This window comes from Oryza brachyantha, chromosome 3 (assembly GCF_000231095.2).
Source record: "Oryza brachyantha chromosome 3, ObraRS2, whole genome shotgun sequence".
Taxonomy (NCBI): Eukaryota; Viridiplantae; Streptophyta; class Magnoliopsida; order Poales; family Poaceae; genus Oryza; species Oryza brachyantha.
In genome coordinates, this window is record NC_023165.2 from 2,283,643 (window position 1) to 2,299,446 (window position 15,804).

At 39.4% G+C, this 15,804-nt stretch overlaps 2 protein-coding genes across 2 annotated transcripts; one reads left to right on the top strand and one right to left on the bottom strand.

Moving 5' to 3' along the window:
* Window positions 1-7,285: 7,285 nt before the first annotated feature.
* Window positions 7,286-8,250, top strand: LOC102705511 (LOB domain-containing protein 16-like). The gene is made up of 2 exons (XM_006649342.3): window positions 7,286-7,607; window positions 7,736-8,250. The coding sequence occupies exons 1-2, from the start codon at window positions 7,311-7,313 to the stop codon at window positions 7,997-7,999; spliced, it is 561 nt and encodes a 186-aa protein (XP_006649405.1). The 5' UTR covers window positions 7,286-7,310; the 3' UTR covers window positions 8,000-8,250.
* Window positions 8,251-11,026: 2,776 nt separating this feature from the next.
* On the bottom strand, window positions 11,027-12,191 carry LOC102705795 (LOB domain-containing protein CRL1-like). The gene is made up of 2 exons (XM_006649343.3): window positions 11,873-12,191; window positions 11,027-11,787 (listed from the first exon to the last, which is right to left on the bottom strand). The coding sequence occupies exons 1-2, from the start codon at window positions 12,149-12,151 to the stop codon at window positions 11,290-11,292; spliced, it is 777 nt and encodes a 258-aa protein (XP_006649406.1). The 5' UTR covers window positions 12,152-12,191; the 3' UTR covers window positions 11,027-11,289.
* Between the last annotated feature and the right edge of the window lie 3,613 nt (window positions 12,192-15,804).

The following is a 15,804-nucleotide window of genomic DNA, read 5'->3' on the forward strand; positions in this document are numbered from 1 at the left end:
AGGTATTGCAGGGTTTTGAGTTTTGACGGGGTAGTTTCGGCCGGCCGGCCGGCCGGCCTTGCTGTGCTTTGCCGCTGCATGCCTGGATGGCTGAATCGATCGCTGTCCAAGACTGTGCCCTAGCTATCTCGTCCGTCCGCTGCTCGCCGTGCAGAGTTGCAGCGCGAATGTGCAAACGAATGGTCGGATGGAGCTGCATGCGGGCACGGTTTCATACTGAATCATCTCTTCTTCTGCATTATAACTGCAAATTTTATAATAGAGGTGGATGCATATCACCTCTAATTTTATTCATGTAAATGATTTATTAATTAAAGGTTGATACATATAACATATCGTCTCTACACCACGGCCACGTTCGTTCGTTACCTAGATTCTGTATGTTTGGGAAAAGTTCCTATACAAAAGTTACTTTAAAAAATCATATCAATATATTTTTCAAACTTTTTAGGTAATAATAAATTAATAAAATGTTAGTCTGTTATTATATTTTCTCACAAGTTAATAATCCTATTAAAGAACACAACTTATCTCTAAGAGCATTTTTTTTATCTTTGAAGAGGTATCAATAGGCACCACTGTTTTCTATATATATATATATATAATTTGATATTTCTTGATACCTTAAATACCAAAAGAAATTAAATTTTACATAACAATGGTACCTTCTCAAGGATGATAAAATTGCTCTATCTCTAATACACTAATTTCTATCATCGATGAACCAATATATCATTTCTAATTCTATTTTTATCTCAAAGATAATGTAGATGTTACCTCTTACTCCCTCCGTCCCAAAATAAACCAATTTTTCACTTTTCACCTATAATTTTTAACTCTTCGTCTTATTCAAAAAAATTTTATGATTGATATTTTTGTTTTTATTAGATGATAAATCATGAATAGTATTTTACGTGTGACTAATTTTTTCTAATTTTCTAAAAAAATTTCAAATAAGACGGATGATTAAACGTTAGACACGTAAACCGGAGAATTGATTTTTTTAGAACATAGGGAGTATATGGGAGTAGCTTATTTCCTCTCTCATCTCTTCTCTGCTCTACCTCACCTTTTAATTATACATGATATTATTGGATTTGTGTTAATAGATTAACAATACTTTATCTAATAATACAAGTTTTCTCATTCAGAACTACTTGCAGGATTATTGGGGTGTAACTATACACCAATACAACATTCAATAACAGAGCTTTTGAGTGCAAACCTTATAAATATAGAGTGTTTTTTACATCCTTGTGAGGTATTATAAGGTACCATTATTTTCTATATGAAATTTGGTACATTAGTATAAGGTAACTAGAGATACTAAATTTTCATAGCACCTTCTCAAGGATAGAAAAAATGCTCATAAATATAACTATATCGTAATTACAATATAATTATATTTAACTATATAGTAATTAAAATCCTATTTCATGTAACTCATGCAGTACATACCAAAAACAAAACATGCGGCGCAACTGGCTACCTAAGCGTGATCCTGATGTCCCCGCAGCACGAATCTTATTGTCCATCTAGCGGTCAAAAAATTTAAGTTTGCTTCTCCCCTTTTTGTCGAGACAGATAGCAAAATCGAGTTGGTTTTGCTGCATGTTACGACTTGGAAGCGATATCATCAGATTTTTTTTACTATGCATGTGATTTAAAATAGTTATGACAATTTTTTTTATATAAAATAGACTATGATGCTATAAACCTCTACACTAATACGTAACTCCAAATTCAATCTTGGTATCAAGAAACAAAAACAACAAAAATTATGTATGTTGCGCAGGTCGTATTTGATGTTTGATTTTGCTAATTTTGTTTCATTGGCTATTGATCCTTGACATGCATGTTTCTATAAGGAGCAATTTTACAGTTTAACAAAAAAAAAATCTTAAGGTACCGGTATCTCATGGTACCAAATCGTTTCTAATCGTTGGATCTAACAACGCATATCCTACTCAGCTAGATCCAATGATAAGAAATGATTTGGTAGCTCGATATACTTTTTATTGGACCGGAGCAAATCTCTTCTATAAGACTTAAAACATCCCCAAGACCCCAACAATACTATCATTACTGAATATATGAATATATGAGTACGTAACAGAATAATGCTGTGGCAGACCTAAAAATGAATTATGGACCTCAAAGATCTAGCAAAATGACATTGAAACAACAAATGTAGAATTGATTCATCTTTAAGAAAAAAAAAACAACTCTTATTGTCCTGTCAATCCCATTTTGCTAAATTATACCTCGTCAAAATTACCCCACGAACCAATATTGTTAGTACAACTGTAAAACTACTTGATGCCGATTTCTTTTTTATACTAGAGAATTTGCTAACTGATTTCGATTCGTCTTGAGTTGGACACATGGAAACTGTGTCCTTTTGTTACAGTCAGCTGGCGAAGCTGCTAGCTGTTTCTGTTGTTGCTGTCATCCACGGACACATCAATGACTCTCGGCTCGCCCTAGGATCAAACTAAATTCTGAATAAATCATACAAACCGTTGCTTTCTTGAATCTTGATTAAACTAAGCTCAGATTGCAATGCGTGTGTGGCCAGATGTACTGATGCAGAGTTCAGACAGAACTTGTCTGAAGTCCAGCTTGCTCATTATACTAACTGGGAAGTTTTCTTGTTCACATCAGTATTCCACCATCGTATGAACTAATTTACTGAATTTGTTTGTCATCCTGCATTTGGACTCTGACGAAATCGCTTGCAGTCACAACATTTTTTATGAACTGGTGACTGGAAAGTTGAATTTGATGTCGAGACGCTAGCACCTGTGACGCTGGAGCTTTTGGAACTTTGGTCGCAGTCAATGTTGATCTAGATGGAGTTGATGTATATATTGAGATTTTCCTACTTACATCCAGGTTGAAAATATGATAATTTGTAGCTCTGAAGTTCCGGTGAAGTTGTTAGATCGTTAAGCTAACTCAGCTGATACAGACTATCGGTTGAAACTGATAGCATCTCTAAAAAAAGAGATTTATTCCTGTCTGATAAAAAGTATCTCGAGGTATCAGTATCTCATGTTACTAAATTATTTTCTATCATTGGATCTAGCTGAACAGAATAGACATTGTTAGATCCAATAATCAGAAATGATTTGATACCGTTAATCAGAAATGATTTGATACCGTTAAGAACTTGCTACCTTTGTTAGACCGAAGTAAATCTCCTAAAAAAACATTCTCGGTTGGACCGAAATTAACCATAACTATCAATTTAATACGATGTCAAATAATTTTTTTATAACCATTTAGATAATATGCACCAAAAACAAGGAAATGTCCTCTTAAGGGTTTAAACGTGTTTCTTAAAATTATACCAAACGATACTCTGTCGGTTGGGAGTTTCCATCGCCATTTTCAATACTAGTGCTGTAGTGCTATTGGAAAAGATCAATGGACAGTACAACTACGTTTTTTTTTTCTTTTTTTGTTGAAGACACAGTACTACTACCTGGGCCAAACACTATACAGCTCCATTTGTCATCTGCTTGTATGAACATTGACCATGCCGGCCACCTTGTCCAACCTAGCATCGAAGAATTTGAGCCCTGAAATGAGTCTGACTCTCAAACAATTGCATCAGCCAAAGCCCAGTATTAACTTGGAACTGGATCGAATCGAGCCATGTAGCCTCAAGCCCAGAACAAAAGGAAAACCCACAAGACTCTCTTCCCATGGGTATCATGTCAACGTCAACCTTAGTTAGTTCTACAATCTGCGACATCCCAACCACAAGCTGTTTAGCAGTCTGCCTGACCTCTCTCTCTGCTCTGCTAGAAAAAGTCCAAAAACATAAGAAGATTTTCTGAAACTCTGAACTTGCATCTGACGCCGGCAAGCTGCGAATTCTCTACTCCCTCTCTTTGCACACGCACCCCTTAGCTGTTCGTACCTACTCCTGCTCGGGTTATTTTAATCTCCTGCAAGCTTAATTGCTAGCCGTCTTCCGTGTTCTTGTCGCGGAGGACATGTACGCGTACTCATGCATCCATGTTTTTCCTTCCATACGGCCAGTCTCGGTGTATAGTTTTATGGTATAGATACAGACTGTAAACTAGGTAACTGAGCCAGATAAATTTTATAAGGATGAAACTCCTCATTTATCTCATGAAACTCCCTTATTTAATGATCCTGCCAAGTCAATAATTTTACTGATGTGACACCCTATTCAATGATAACATGCATTGAGGTTAGCCCAATGCAAAAATACCCGGCACAAACTTACACGTACACTGAAGAAAAACAACTGAAGAAATTCAGGGAACAGACAAACCGGGCAATCAGAAGTGCATGGAGAAAAGTGGGTGTTTGCACGTACGGAGAGGCTCGAATCATTGCATAAACTATATGGCCAGGTTACGTGCAAACAATTTCTAATCCATTCGGCTAGTAGCTGCATGGGCTATTGGGCTTTAGCTTGTGTTTGTTATTTGCAAAAGGCAGTAGCAGATGAGAGTGTTTGTGTGTTCTTTTTTTTGGTCGACAGAGCTGGCGCACTTGAGGTGAGCTTTGCAACAACCCCCAGAATTTTGTATAGAATTAAGGACAATCTAGTGTTCTTAATCATGAACGATCATAGCTCCCATCCATCATCTGCCATGATGAGTCAGGTGCAAACAAAACTGCAAAAATTAAAAGGGGGCTGCATGCTTTTGCTAACTCTGAACTTCTGAAGGCCCCAAATGTCAATCAAAGCGCAACCAAAACTGTCCTACCATATTCAGATAATCTGCTTATCGTTTTAACGCAGGCATAATATATGCATTGCATCCATGCACATATAATTGATGGGTGAAGGCGACGTGTGTTTCGATCGATCGACCGTGTGATCGTCTGAACGATGTGACGTGCAGGTAAGATGGCCCTGAATTTTTGTGCTACGGACAAGCTAAACTCTGTACCGAACGAACTGAACCCGGACAAGAGAGCAAAGTCCACGTTTGCCCGGAGGTTAAATTAACAACTCTCTGGAACCGAAAGCGTTCGGCGGCAAAAGGCTCCGCCGTGCATGGCTGCTGTTAATTAAGATTAGCTAGCTGTTACCCTCTTTAGTTAATTAACATCTCTGAGCACACGGCCCTCGTCCCCTGAAGAACCTGAACCCACTTTGGTGGAACTCATCACACGCACGTACCCCTCCACGTATATTATTTTTCGGATTTTTTATGATACTCTCGAATGATCATGATACATTCGTTCTTTTGGATTAAACGAATTTGATTTTATTATACTATTCATATTCATATAGGATGTGTACTAAAAATTCTATAAAAGTAAAATTAAAACTAAAATATATAACATTGTAATAATGTGTGTGTCATATACCATATTAAAATAGATAAATTGATAGATATATCTTACAAAAGTTTCAAATAAAATATTGAATATACTTATAAATATATACAGGGCCATCTTTAGGGTGTTTAGAATAAAAAACCAAACAACATATTTACAAATAAAAAAAAAATTACGAAAACTTTTTTTTTACGTGTTCACATTGATCTAAAAGCCAAAGATGAAAAATAAACTTCGGTGAAATAAACCTTAAAATCTATTCCAAATTTAAGACTGGAAATTCAAATTTTAGTTTATAACCCAAACACAAGGCCAAAAGATGAGCTTGATAGTTAGATTTAAATTTTAGTACACTGCTACTGCTAGTAGAAGGTACCGTGACAGTGTGGGGTGGTGTTGCACCGAAGATGCCTATGTACAGTTTTACACACCAAATTCACACATTTGTAAGTGTGTCTTTTAATACACGCTTAAATAGACAACAAAAAACAACTATAAATGTCTGATAGTACTAAATTCCTATTGGAAGAATACCCATTTGTCTTTAATATATTGTTCTAACTTGACCTAATTTTCTCCTTTTTAAAAAATAAGGATAGAAGCTCTGCCTCATTCCACTGATAAAGAAGATATACGAGAAACTGTAGAAAGGGCTTACACTGAAAACACCAGAAGTTTTTTTTAGAAATATTACTATTTTTATGAAAAATCGTAAAATTAGAGGCTACCTACGAAAATTCGTAAAATTAGAGGCCTGTCAAACGGGAGATGGTCGATGAGGGGCCTGTCGAAGCCCGCACCCATGACGGAACGAAAGACCAAGGAAAGAAAAAAGAATGCACCAGCACCAAACGCTTGTGGTTGTCGAACAATGGTAGCATGTCGAACTGTCCTTGTTCGACAGGCCCTGTCGACGTCGCATCTGTTCGATCGGGTGCACAGTCGAACTCTGGCCATTCGATATGTACCCTATTGACCTACAATAGTTCGATAGACTGCTAATTTTGCGATTTCCCTGAGATGGTCTCCAATTTTACGATTTTCCATAAAAATAATAATGTTTCTAAAAAATTTGAAAACATCATCCTACAAGAATCTTAAGATCATTTCTTATAGTTGCGTTTAACATTTTTTTGCGAAACATATTACAAATATAGATACTTATAACGACTCATATGACTTATACGCGCACATCCTACACTTATAAAGAGCACCTCTAAAGAGTTAACTGGTTATATCTTTGTATTGACAAAGTCACCATGAGCAGTTTAAACTGACTCATTTAGCGAAACACAATATAAAGACATAGAGCAATTTACAGTACTTAAGAAGGTAACAGAGGTACCAAATTTACATTGAAATTTTGATAGCTCTCGGACCGTAAAATTGCTTAAAGACATATACTTATAACTACTCCACTTCAAGATTCTTTTTCTCCTTGGACAAATTTGTTTGAAATTTTGTTCAAGCTGAAATAAACAACCATATTAAATTATGTACACGCACTAACTTTTTCTAAATAAAAACTGTAGACAAGCTAACATGTTTTAAGTGAAATTTTTGTGAGACCATGTGCTGGGGTTGAACAATGGCAGCAGGTGCATATAAATTTGATAAGAACCCATCCCTCTCCTCTCCCTCTCATGAGATATCTGTGTGGGCCATAAATTGTGCAAAATGAGCAATATTGGGGAGGTTGATACGCAAGAGATGCTGCTCCTTTCGATTTCAATTTTTGTTATCAAAGATACAAATTTACAATTAATATTGGGGAGTATTTGGTTGTCCTTGCAATTAACTACACACATGCATGTCCCTCGCTCTCCTGTACATCATGCGCATTCTTCTCTGGCTCTGTCCCCTCGCGCCAAACCATCGCAAGGCTTGGCGCCATCGATCTCCTATATAAAACTCCCGCGTCTCTCTCTCTCTCTCTCTCTGCACTGCACTGCGGCGGAGGGAGGAAGCTGTCGTCGACGATGGCGTCGTCGGGAGTGGGCGGCGTGCCGGGGTCGCCGTGCGGGGCGTGCAAGTTCCTGCGGCGGAAGTGCGCGGCGGAGTGCGTGTTCGCGCCCTATTTCTGCGCGGAGGACGGGGCGGCGCAGTTCGCGGCCATCCACAAGGTGTTCGGCGCGAGCAACGCGGCGAAGCTGCTGCAGCAGGTGGCGCCGGCCGACCGGAGCGAGGTCGCCGCCACCGTCACCTACGAGGCGCAGGCCAGGCTGCGCGACCCCGTCTACGGCTGCGTCGCCCACATCTTCGCGCTGCAGCAGCAGGTATAGGCGACGGCGTAGTCGTGTTACACCCCCTCGATCTCGCCTCCTCTTCCTCTTCCCGGCCGCTCGCCGGCGGCGCGCGCGGCGAACTAAACTCACCACGTGCGTCCATGGATGCATGCGCGCAGCTGGCGACGTTGCAGGTGCAGGTGGCGCAGGCGAAGACGCAGGTGGCGCAGACGCTGGCGGCGGCCGGCATGCTGACGGCGGCCGGCAACCCTCTCCTCCACCACCACAACCAGCAGCAGGCGTGGCAGATGGAGCACGAGTCGATCACCTCGACGGCGACGCAGAGCTCCGGCTGCTACAGCGCGCCTCGCTCCGACGGCTCGACGTCGCTGCAAGACCTGTACTGCTTCGGCGAGCAGGAGGAAGGCAGCTACCCGCGATGAAATTGCACCCGAAATCTCTCTTTGCACCATGCGTTTGCTTTACAAGTTCAGATTGTACTGTTAATCACTCCAGCTCGAGCTTAATTTGGCAGCTGGAAAAACACTGTATCACTTGTGATTTCAGGCTTTCAGAATTCAGATGTAAAAGAGTCCAACCAAAAAAAAAGGTTACAGTTTCATATTCCAGAATCATAGCAGTATATAATTAAACAACTTTGATGAGATGAGGCAAACATGAACGCAAGAACAGAGCTGGCAACTGATTAGCAAATCCACCTGGTGGCATGAATGAACAGCAGTGCTCCTTTTTTTTTTTTTTTTTTTTTGCTTTTGGGTTGGCAATTTGGCATCGAACAGCTTAACATGGCCCTACGTGCGGTGCATGATGGGCCGTATGGGCCGTGGTCGGCATGGTGGACCTTAGTTGGGTCATGTTTCTGTTTCTTCCTAAAATAATTAGGTGTGATCTGGAGCTGCTCATTTATGGATAATATTATGATACACACCTTTGCTTTTGTGTTTTTTTTGGAAGCAAGCTTTTGTGTTTATCCCATACATCCATTTAAATTCATAGTCATTACTCACTTCGATCATAAATACGTGTAATTTTGGGTATCACATCAATGTTTGCTTGTTCTTTTTAAGCTGCAGTATGTACTGTACTAGTGTTTACTTCGCTTTTGTGTGCATTATTTGCTCAAATTATGATATAGGTAGTATCAGGTTAAAATCAGGTATATATTAAGGACAATTTTATCATCCTCGAAAAATTTTGAGCCTAAATTTTATTATCTTAATATATACAATACATGTAGACATCAAAATTAACACTATAAAATAATATATAAAATAATATGGTATTCGGTACCTTGTCAAGTATGGTAAATTGTACATATATTAAATGATGTGCATGCAGCTTTAGTGGCTCAGATTACTGAAGATTGTCTAGATATAAGTGAATTTTTCTGAATGCAAGGTCAGATATATATAACTCTGTCTTCCCAATGTGAGACGGCAGGTTGTACCTGCATGTTGAATTTCATATAGGTCATGCTTTATGTTAAAATTATATGGGGATATACTAGATAATGTTATACTCTATTTTAAAATTTTCGAAAATAATGACTATTTGCATACATTTTGATATATTGGGTTTTGAGTGTGCTTCCAACGTACGTAGGCTAATAGTCCTTGCAAAAATCCAAAACTATTTTGGAACGTAAGGTACAATAGATGTCTTATATATTTATTATATTTACGTATCATCCGTCAAAAAATCAGATGCACTATAGGAAGTGAGGACACCTTGGTTCAGGGTTAAAACGGGTTGATACAAGGTTAAGTACACTGGTGAAATACTTTTGACAAAACCCTATATCATACAAGTTTTTAATTAAGATATGGTTTTGGTAATTTAATTCAGAGTTGTTGAGTTGATTTTTTTCTCTATGAGAGGATATACTACTTAATATGTTTGCATGTTTTAGAGTAGAAAATAAAATATGTGAGACAAGGGAAATGGCATATGGGAAAAGTTAGGCATGTATTAATTGCTCTTCACTGGAAAGAAAACAATGATTGTAGCTTTCATGCATTACGAGGTAATTAAATAGGTAATAAGCTAATTACGATTAATATATAGCTTTCTTGCCATGTCTGTGCTGTAATGATGCAAAGTATCATTTCTTCTTATTGTTTTTGCTTTTCATTATATTGCATTGGCTCAATGTATAATTAGCTACTGATCAGTCCATGTATTGGAAGGGAAAAAAATTCTACGTGGAGCATACAACTTTAGTTTGTCTGAAAAAATTTTAGAGTTTTTTTTACCGTACTCGAAAAAGTATCTCAAGCAACTTTTCAAGGATGATAAGAAAACCCAAAACTTTATAGTATCACTTTAGTTGACCTTTTTTCCTGCGAATCATCACTTTAGTTGACCCTGTTTCTCATTTTTAATGAACCAAAGGAAATTACACTTTATGATTATTCTCACACATCAAGGTACCTTTGTCTTAAAATGATAAGATTGTTATTCCATGATAAAGTATACAAAAATCGATCTACCTGTATACTAGTATATATAGGGGAGTTATCAAAGAGACAGCTTGTTAAACCTGTTTCTCATTTTGTTTTATTCGTCAAAGCATGGACATTATATGAAGAGAAACAAATCGAAGCAATATTGTAGATATCTACTCCCTCCGTTTTACAATGTAAGATTTTATAGACTTGTCTAGGTTCATATAGATGTTAATGAATGTAGATATATATATATATATAAATTATTTACATTCATCAATAGATAAATTTAGCCAATACTAGAAAGTCTTACAATATAAAACGGAGGAAGTAATATATACCTGCGCTACATTCCTCGAAGAAAAAAAGGCCCACATAAGAAACTTCTATGATTAAATAAATATACCTAGTCCCCAGGAAATCCTCAGGGCATTATATCCATATATACTAGCTAGGGGAAAAGGCATTTATAAGTAACATTATTTTGTTGGATTACAGTTTAGAAGACTGTACGAACAACTAGTATTTTGAAGGATATAACTGAAGTAATTTGAAGGACGGAACTGATCATGATATTACATTGACTAAAACATCATCGCATGTAACAAGCTCAAGCTATACATATTGGTCATGAATATATATATCATATCAACAGTTAGCATCACACTGTATAAGATCTATATATATATATGCAGTACTAATTAACCACCCAAAAATTGCACTGTAAAGTATAATATTTGCGCCATTAAAGAGTTTCTGTTTAAGGATTCAATGGAAACAGTGGTGTAGTTGGATTTTCTGATGTGTGCCGCCGGCCATGAATCAGTTGTCTGTCACTAATACTGTATAGCATAGCAGGTCGTCTTCTCCTCTTCTCAATACAGTTTGTGATTTGTCAAGTGACAAACTACTGCAGTTCACAAATAGAACCCGGGAAGAACACACATGTCCAGACAGAAATATGTAGCATCAGGTATGATCATATGACAAGGAAATTTTGCTTTCTAATTAATTAGGTTTCTACAGCGATCGATATCGATGAACTCTCACATGCAGCATCCATCTGAATTATTTTCTGGCAGAGATCGATCGATCGATATCTGAGTCTAGATTTGAAACTCTTGCATGTATGGCACAAAGAACAGACTCGATCGATCATATCAAGTCGATCCAAAACATGATCAGGAATTGATGAGATATATATGTCTATAATATATATCTTGTGATGATATATTCTGCACTGCACTAGTGGTAGTTCTTAGTAGTTCTTACGAGCGGTTAAGGTAAGCGTAGGCAACACTCTGCAGGTCCTCGCAATCTTGGTATCCCGACGACGACCTCCACCCGCTCTCGTCGACGCCGAACGACGCCGCCATGCCGCACGACGACGACTCCGCCGCCTCGTAGGCGGCAGAGGCGCCGAGCGCCTGCCCGTCGTCCATGGCGCCGGTGTCCTGATCCGACGCCTGCTCGAACGCGTGGTACAGCGACTGCATCTGCATGTAGTCCGACCCGGCCGCCAGCAGCGCGGTGATGGACTCGTGGCCGGCGCCATTGCTGTACGCGCACTGCTGCGAGTGCGAGGCCGACGGTGCCCCGGCGAGGCCGCCTCCTCCATTGCTGCCGCTCCACTGGTCGTACGCGCCGTACCCTAATTGGTCCGCGGCGGCGGCGCTCATGTAGACGCCCTTGGCGCCGCCGTCATGGTGCATCCCTTGCGCCGCCTGCGCCTTGAGCGACGCCAGCTGCGCCTGTAGCGTCATCACCTGATCGATGCAGCACGCCAAGATCAGCAAACCAGCGACGACGACGACACACGCACGCATCGACCGGGAGCAAAACGAACCGAACCTGCTGCTGGAGCGCGAAGATGTGGGCGACGCAGCCATAGATGGGGTCGCGGAGGCGGGCCTGGGCCTCGTAGGAGATGGTGACGGCGGCCTCGGGGCGGTCGGCGAGCGGCAGGTGCGCGAGGAGCTTGGACACGTTGCTGGCGCCGAACACCTTGTGGATGGCGGCGAAGTGCGCCGCGCCCTGCTCGTGGCAGAAGTATGGCGCGAACACGCACCCGCGCACGCACTTGCGCCTCAGGAACTTGCACGCCCCGCACGGCGATCCAAACCCCGTCATCTTAGCTGGCTTCTTACTTGCTGCTTCTCCTTCTTCTTCTCCTTCTTCTTCTTCTTCTTCTTCTTCTTCTTCTTCTTCTCCGGCGATCTCTGCGTGTACTTCTGCTTCTTCAGCTTCTTCTTCTTCTTGGCTATGGCGGTGGTGGTGGTGAGGAGTGGTGCAGCAGCAGCAGCTGCACCGGTTGCTTATAAGGGAGAGCAATGGAGAAGGATTAGGGCCAGAGGATTAAACAATTCGATCTTGTCTCCCCAATGGGCAACCAGCTCCATTATTTTGAGCTCTCGCTCTTTGCCTCTAAATTTTATGCGAGAGCTGGAGCTAAGCTGCCGCTGCTGCTGCCGCTGCTGCTGCTACCACTCTGCTAATCCAGAGGAGAAGCTCCAGTAGCCGTAGTAGTAGTAGTACTCACAAAGGACAACCAATTGGGCTAGCTAGCTTAATTAGGTGTGGTTGAGACTAATTTTTCAGTTTCTTTTTTTAATAAAAATGAAGAGAGAAAAAAAAATAAAACTGCTGGATCATTTGCTTGGTTTTTTGGTCCTGTTAGTTTATCTCCTTTTGCCTGCTTCTGCAATGATTTCTTTTGTGATTAGTTGGGCTCAGCTGCTGTGAGACTAGCTAGCACAGTTCACTTTATAAATTTGGGGATAAATGTGTTCTTTAATTTCGGTGTATGGTGTAGTACACACATTCATACATCACCTGGCCAAGGATGACTCCAGACGTGGAGTTGTCGCTGTATGCTACAGGTCTCATACTTTTCTTATTTTTCTTCTTCTTGTTTTTTTTTCCAAGGGACACAAGGAAAAGAGAACAATCAGTGATGGGAAAGAACTGGTTTTTGTTTTTCTTTTATTTTGTGTGAGACATCTCATTGCTAAGTTACCAGGAAAATATTTGTGTGCTGTACTATTACTTTTTTTTTTCTATGCTGTAGGCATGTATGTCCAGTCCTCTGACAAAAACAATCTAGCAATAAGGTATCAATTGGTAGTTTAAGTATATTGTTTTCCTTGATTAAAAAGGATGCAATTTGTGCCTTAAGCTGCACCAACTCTAAACTGTGGCACCAAAGATTGAAACAGAGCAACTGAACTTCTGTCACTCTGCTGCCTCAGCAGAATATTGATGTTTCAAAACTCAAAAGTGTGACACCTGCACTTTTATCCTAAGCATAGCTTTTGCCTTCCACTAACCCTGAAGGTTTGCTAGCTGAACCAAATCAGGCTGCTCTATACTAATTCTCCATTAGATGGTCCTGCCCTATGCTTACCATTTCATTATCATTGTGAGTCCATAACTAGCATATCCTATCCTGCTCAGGTTGTAGATGTTAATGTATATACATTAACAATCACTCTACTGCCTCCTAGATCCATTGGCTGATTGGTTCATGTAACTTATGGAGAACTATTTAACTATTAAGTAGAAAAGAATACTTCGGTTACATGAGTTCATCTTTGTTTTCTGTTTAGCCCAACATGATGGACCACATCTCACAGAGAAATGGAAAGAATCATATAAAGAAATAACCAGAGCACCACAAGTCAGAACTCAGGAAAGAGTGTTGTGTGTGCTAGACTGCTGGTCCCCATTTTGTGCTGCCCAATGGAACATGAGATGGAACAGCAAGAAGTAAGGTGGTGTTTAGATTGAAATTTTTTCTAGTGTCACGTCAAATGTTTGACCGGATGTCGGAAGGAGTTTTCGGATACGGATAAAAAAAATAAATTTCACGGCTAGCCTAGAAACCACGAGACGAATCTTTTAAGCATATTAATCCGTCATTAGCACATGTTGGTTACTGTAGCATTTATGACTAATCATGAACTAATTAGGCTCAGAGGATTCGTCTCAAGATTTCTTTCATAACTGTGCAATTAGTTTTTTAATTTATTTATATTTAATGCTTTATTTAGATGTCTAAAAATTTGATTTGATGTTTTTGGATAAAAATTTTGAAACTAAACAAGGCCTAAATATTCAGATATTCTTCGAGGCGCAAAGTTACAACCCTATATTCCTAATCAGTGTGGGCAGCCAGGCCTCCTACCTGCAACATTCCCACGGGCCTCTCTCGTGTGCATGTTCCCCCCATTTTCAACCCTAATGTGACCAAGCAAAATGCAAGAGCTGATTCTTCCAAGGCATTGAAAGATGCAGATAAAATAATATCGCTCTGACAGTTTTCACTTCTGCCTGAGAAGAAGTACTGCCTTTTCCGAAATAAGATTATTTTTTGTTTTTCCGTGTTCAACGTTTGACCATTCATCTTATTTAAAAAATTCGTATAAAAACTTAAAAAATTAGTTACGCATAAAGTACTATTCATGTTTTATCATATAGTAAGAACAAAAATATTAATCGTAAATTTTTTTCAAATAAGATGAATGGTCAAATATTGGATACGAAAAAACGAAAAATAATCTTATTTTAAGATGGAGGTAGTAGAGCATTTCAACTCGTGAGACCGGCGGGCAAATGGCTATCAGTTCAGGATCCAACCACCACTAAAAGTAGATATTTATCTTGCAGGCTTGCAGCTCAGCCGCCAAGCATTTCTGAATAATCTGCAGAGACTAATGATGGGATTACTGTCAGAGTGTTAGGTTAGGTAGCAGTTTTCACTGCTGAACATGTCATGAAATGAAGTGTTGCAATCCAACAGAACATTTTTTGTCAAGCAGCAAATTAAGCATGTGGAATTGTAGATCTCTCTGAAAGTCTGCATCTTCATTGTTTATCACAAGAAATTAACTGAAAACACCACAGCCACAATATGATCGTGTGTTTTACCATGCCACCAAACAACCATAGTTCGATCTTTTTCAGGATTTTTACATGCTAGTTTTATTGGGTGTCGCATCAGTCTCATAGGAGGTGGCCGCAAACAAACAGTGAAATGGAAAGAAAGGCTAGCATAGGTCTGGTACTGGTACCCTGGGGGCTTAATTGTTTTTGGGTGCAGGTTTAATTGGTCCCACAATGACCACTAATACAACTCTTTCCTATTGTTTACCTTGTAAATTTGTTCCCTCATGAGGACTAGTGTTAATATGTCAACTTTTGGAAACAGTAAGCACAAAACTATTTTTATTTGCAGCTGTTTCTCTTATCTACTCTCAAGAACTATTCTCTTCATGGGCAACTAGATGTTTAAGCCCGAGAGTTTGTTGTACCTATGTTTCTCGCCTAGTTTCCCCTAATTAGCCGTGCGTTGTAAGAGCATCTTAAAAGAGGCCCAAAAGTCGAGTTTCAAAATTATTATATTTGAAGTTGTCCCAAAATAATTCGTTCCCTAATTTTTTTTCAAACTCCAACGGTCTTCCTATTTTTATTGGTGGGAGCAATTGGGAACACTAAAAAAAAATCTTCAAATCTTACTCATATTTGGGTCAGTATTAATAGCAATGTAAAATTAGGAACAATTAGTAGGCACAACAGGAGATTGATTTTTAGACTATTTTTCTAAAAAAAAAGGTTTAGGGACATATATGGAACACTATTGGAGATGCTGTAAGTTTTGGGCTTGTTTATCCTTAGAATGGGGCACTTCATTCCTTTGTAAAATGAAAAAATTACAAGACTGTCATTATAATTTTGCTAAATTAAATATATGTCATCTTGACCCACGTGTCATTGACTCATGTTTA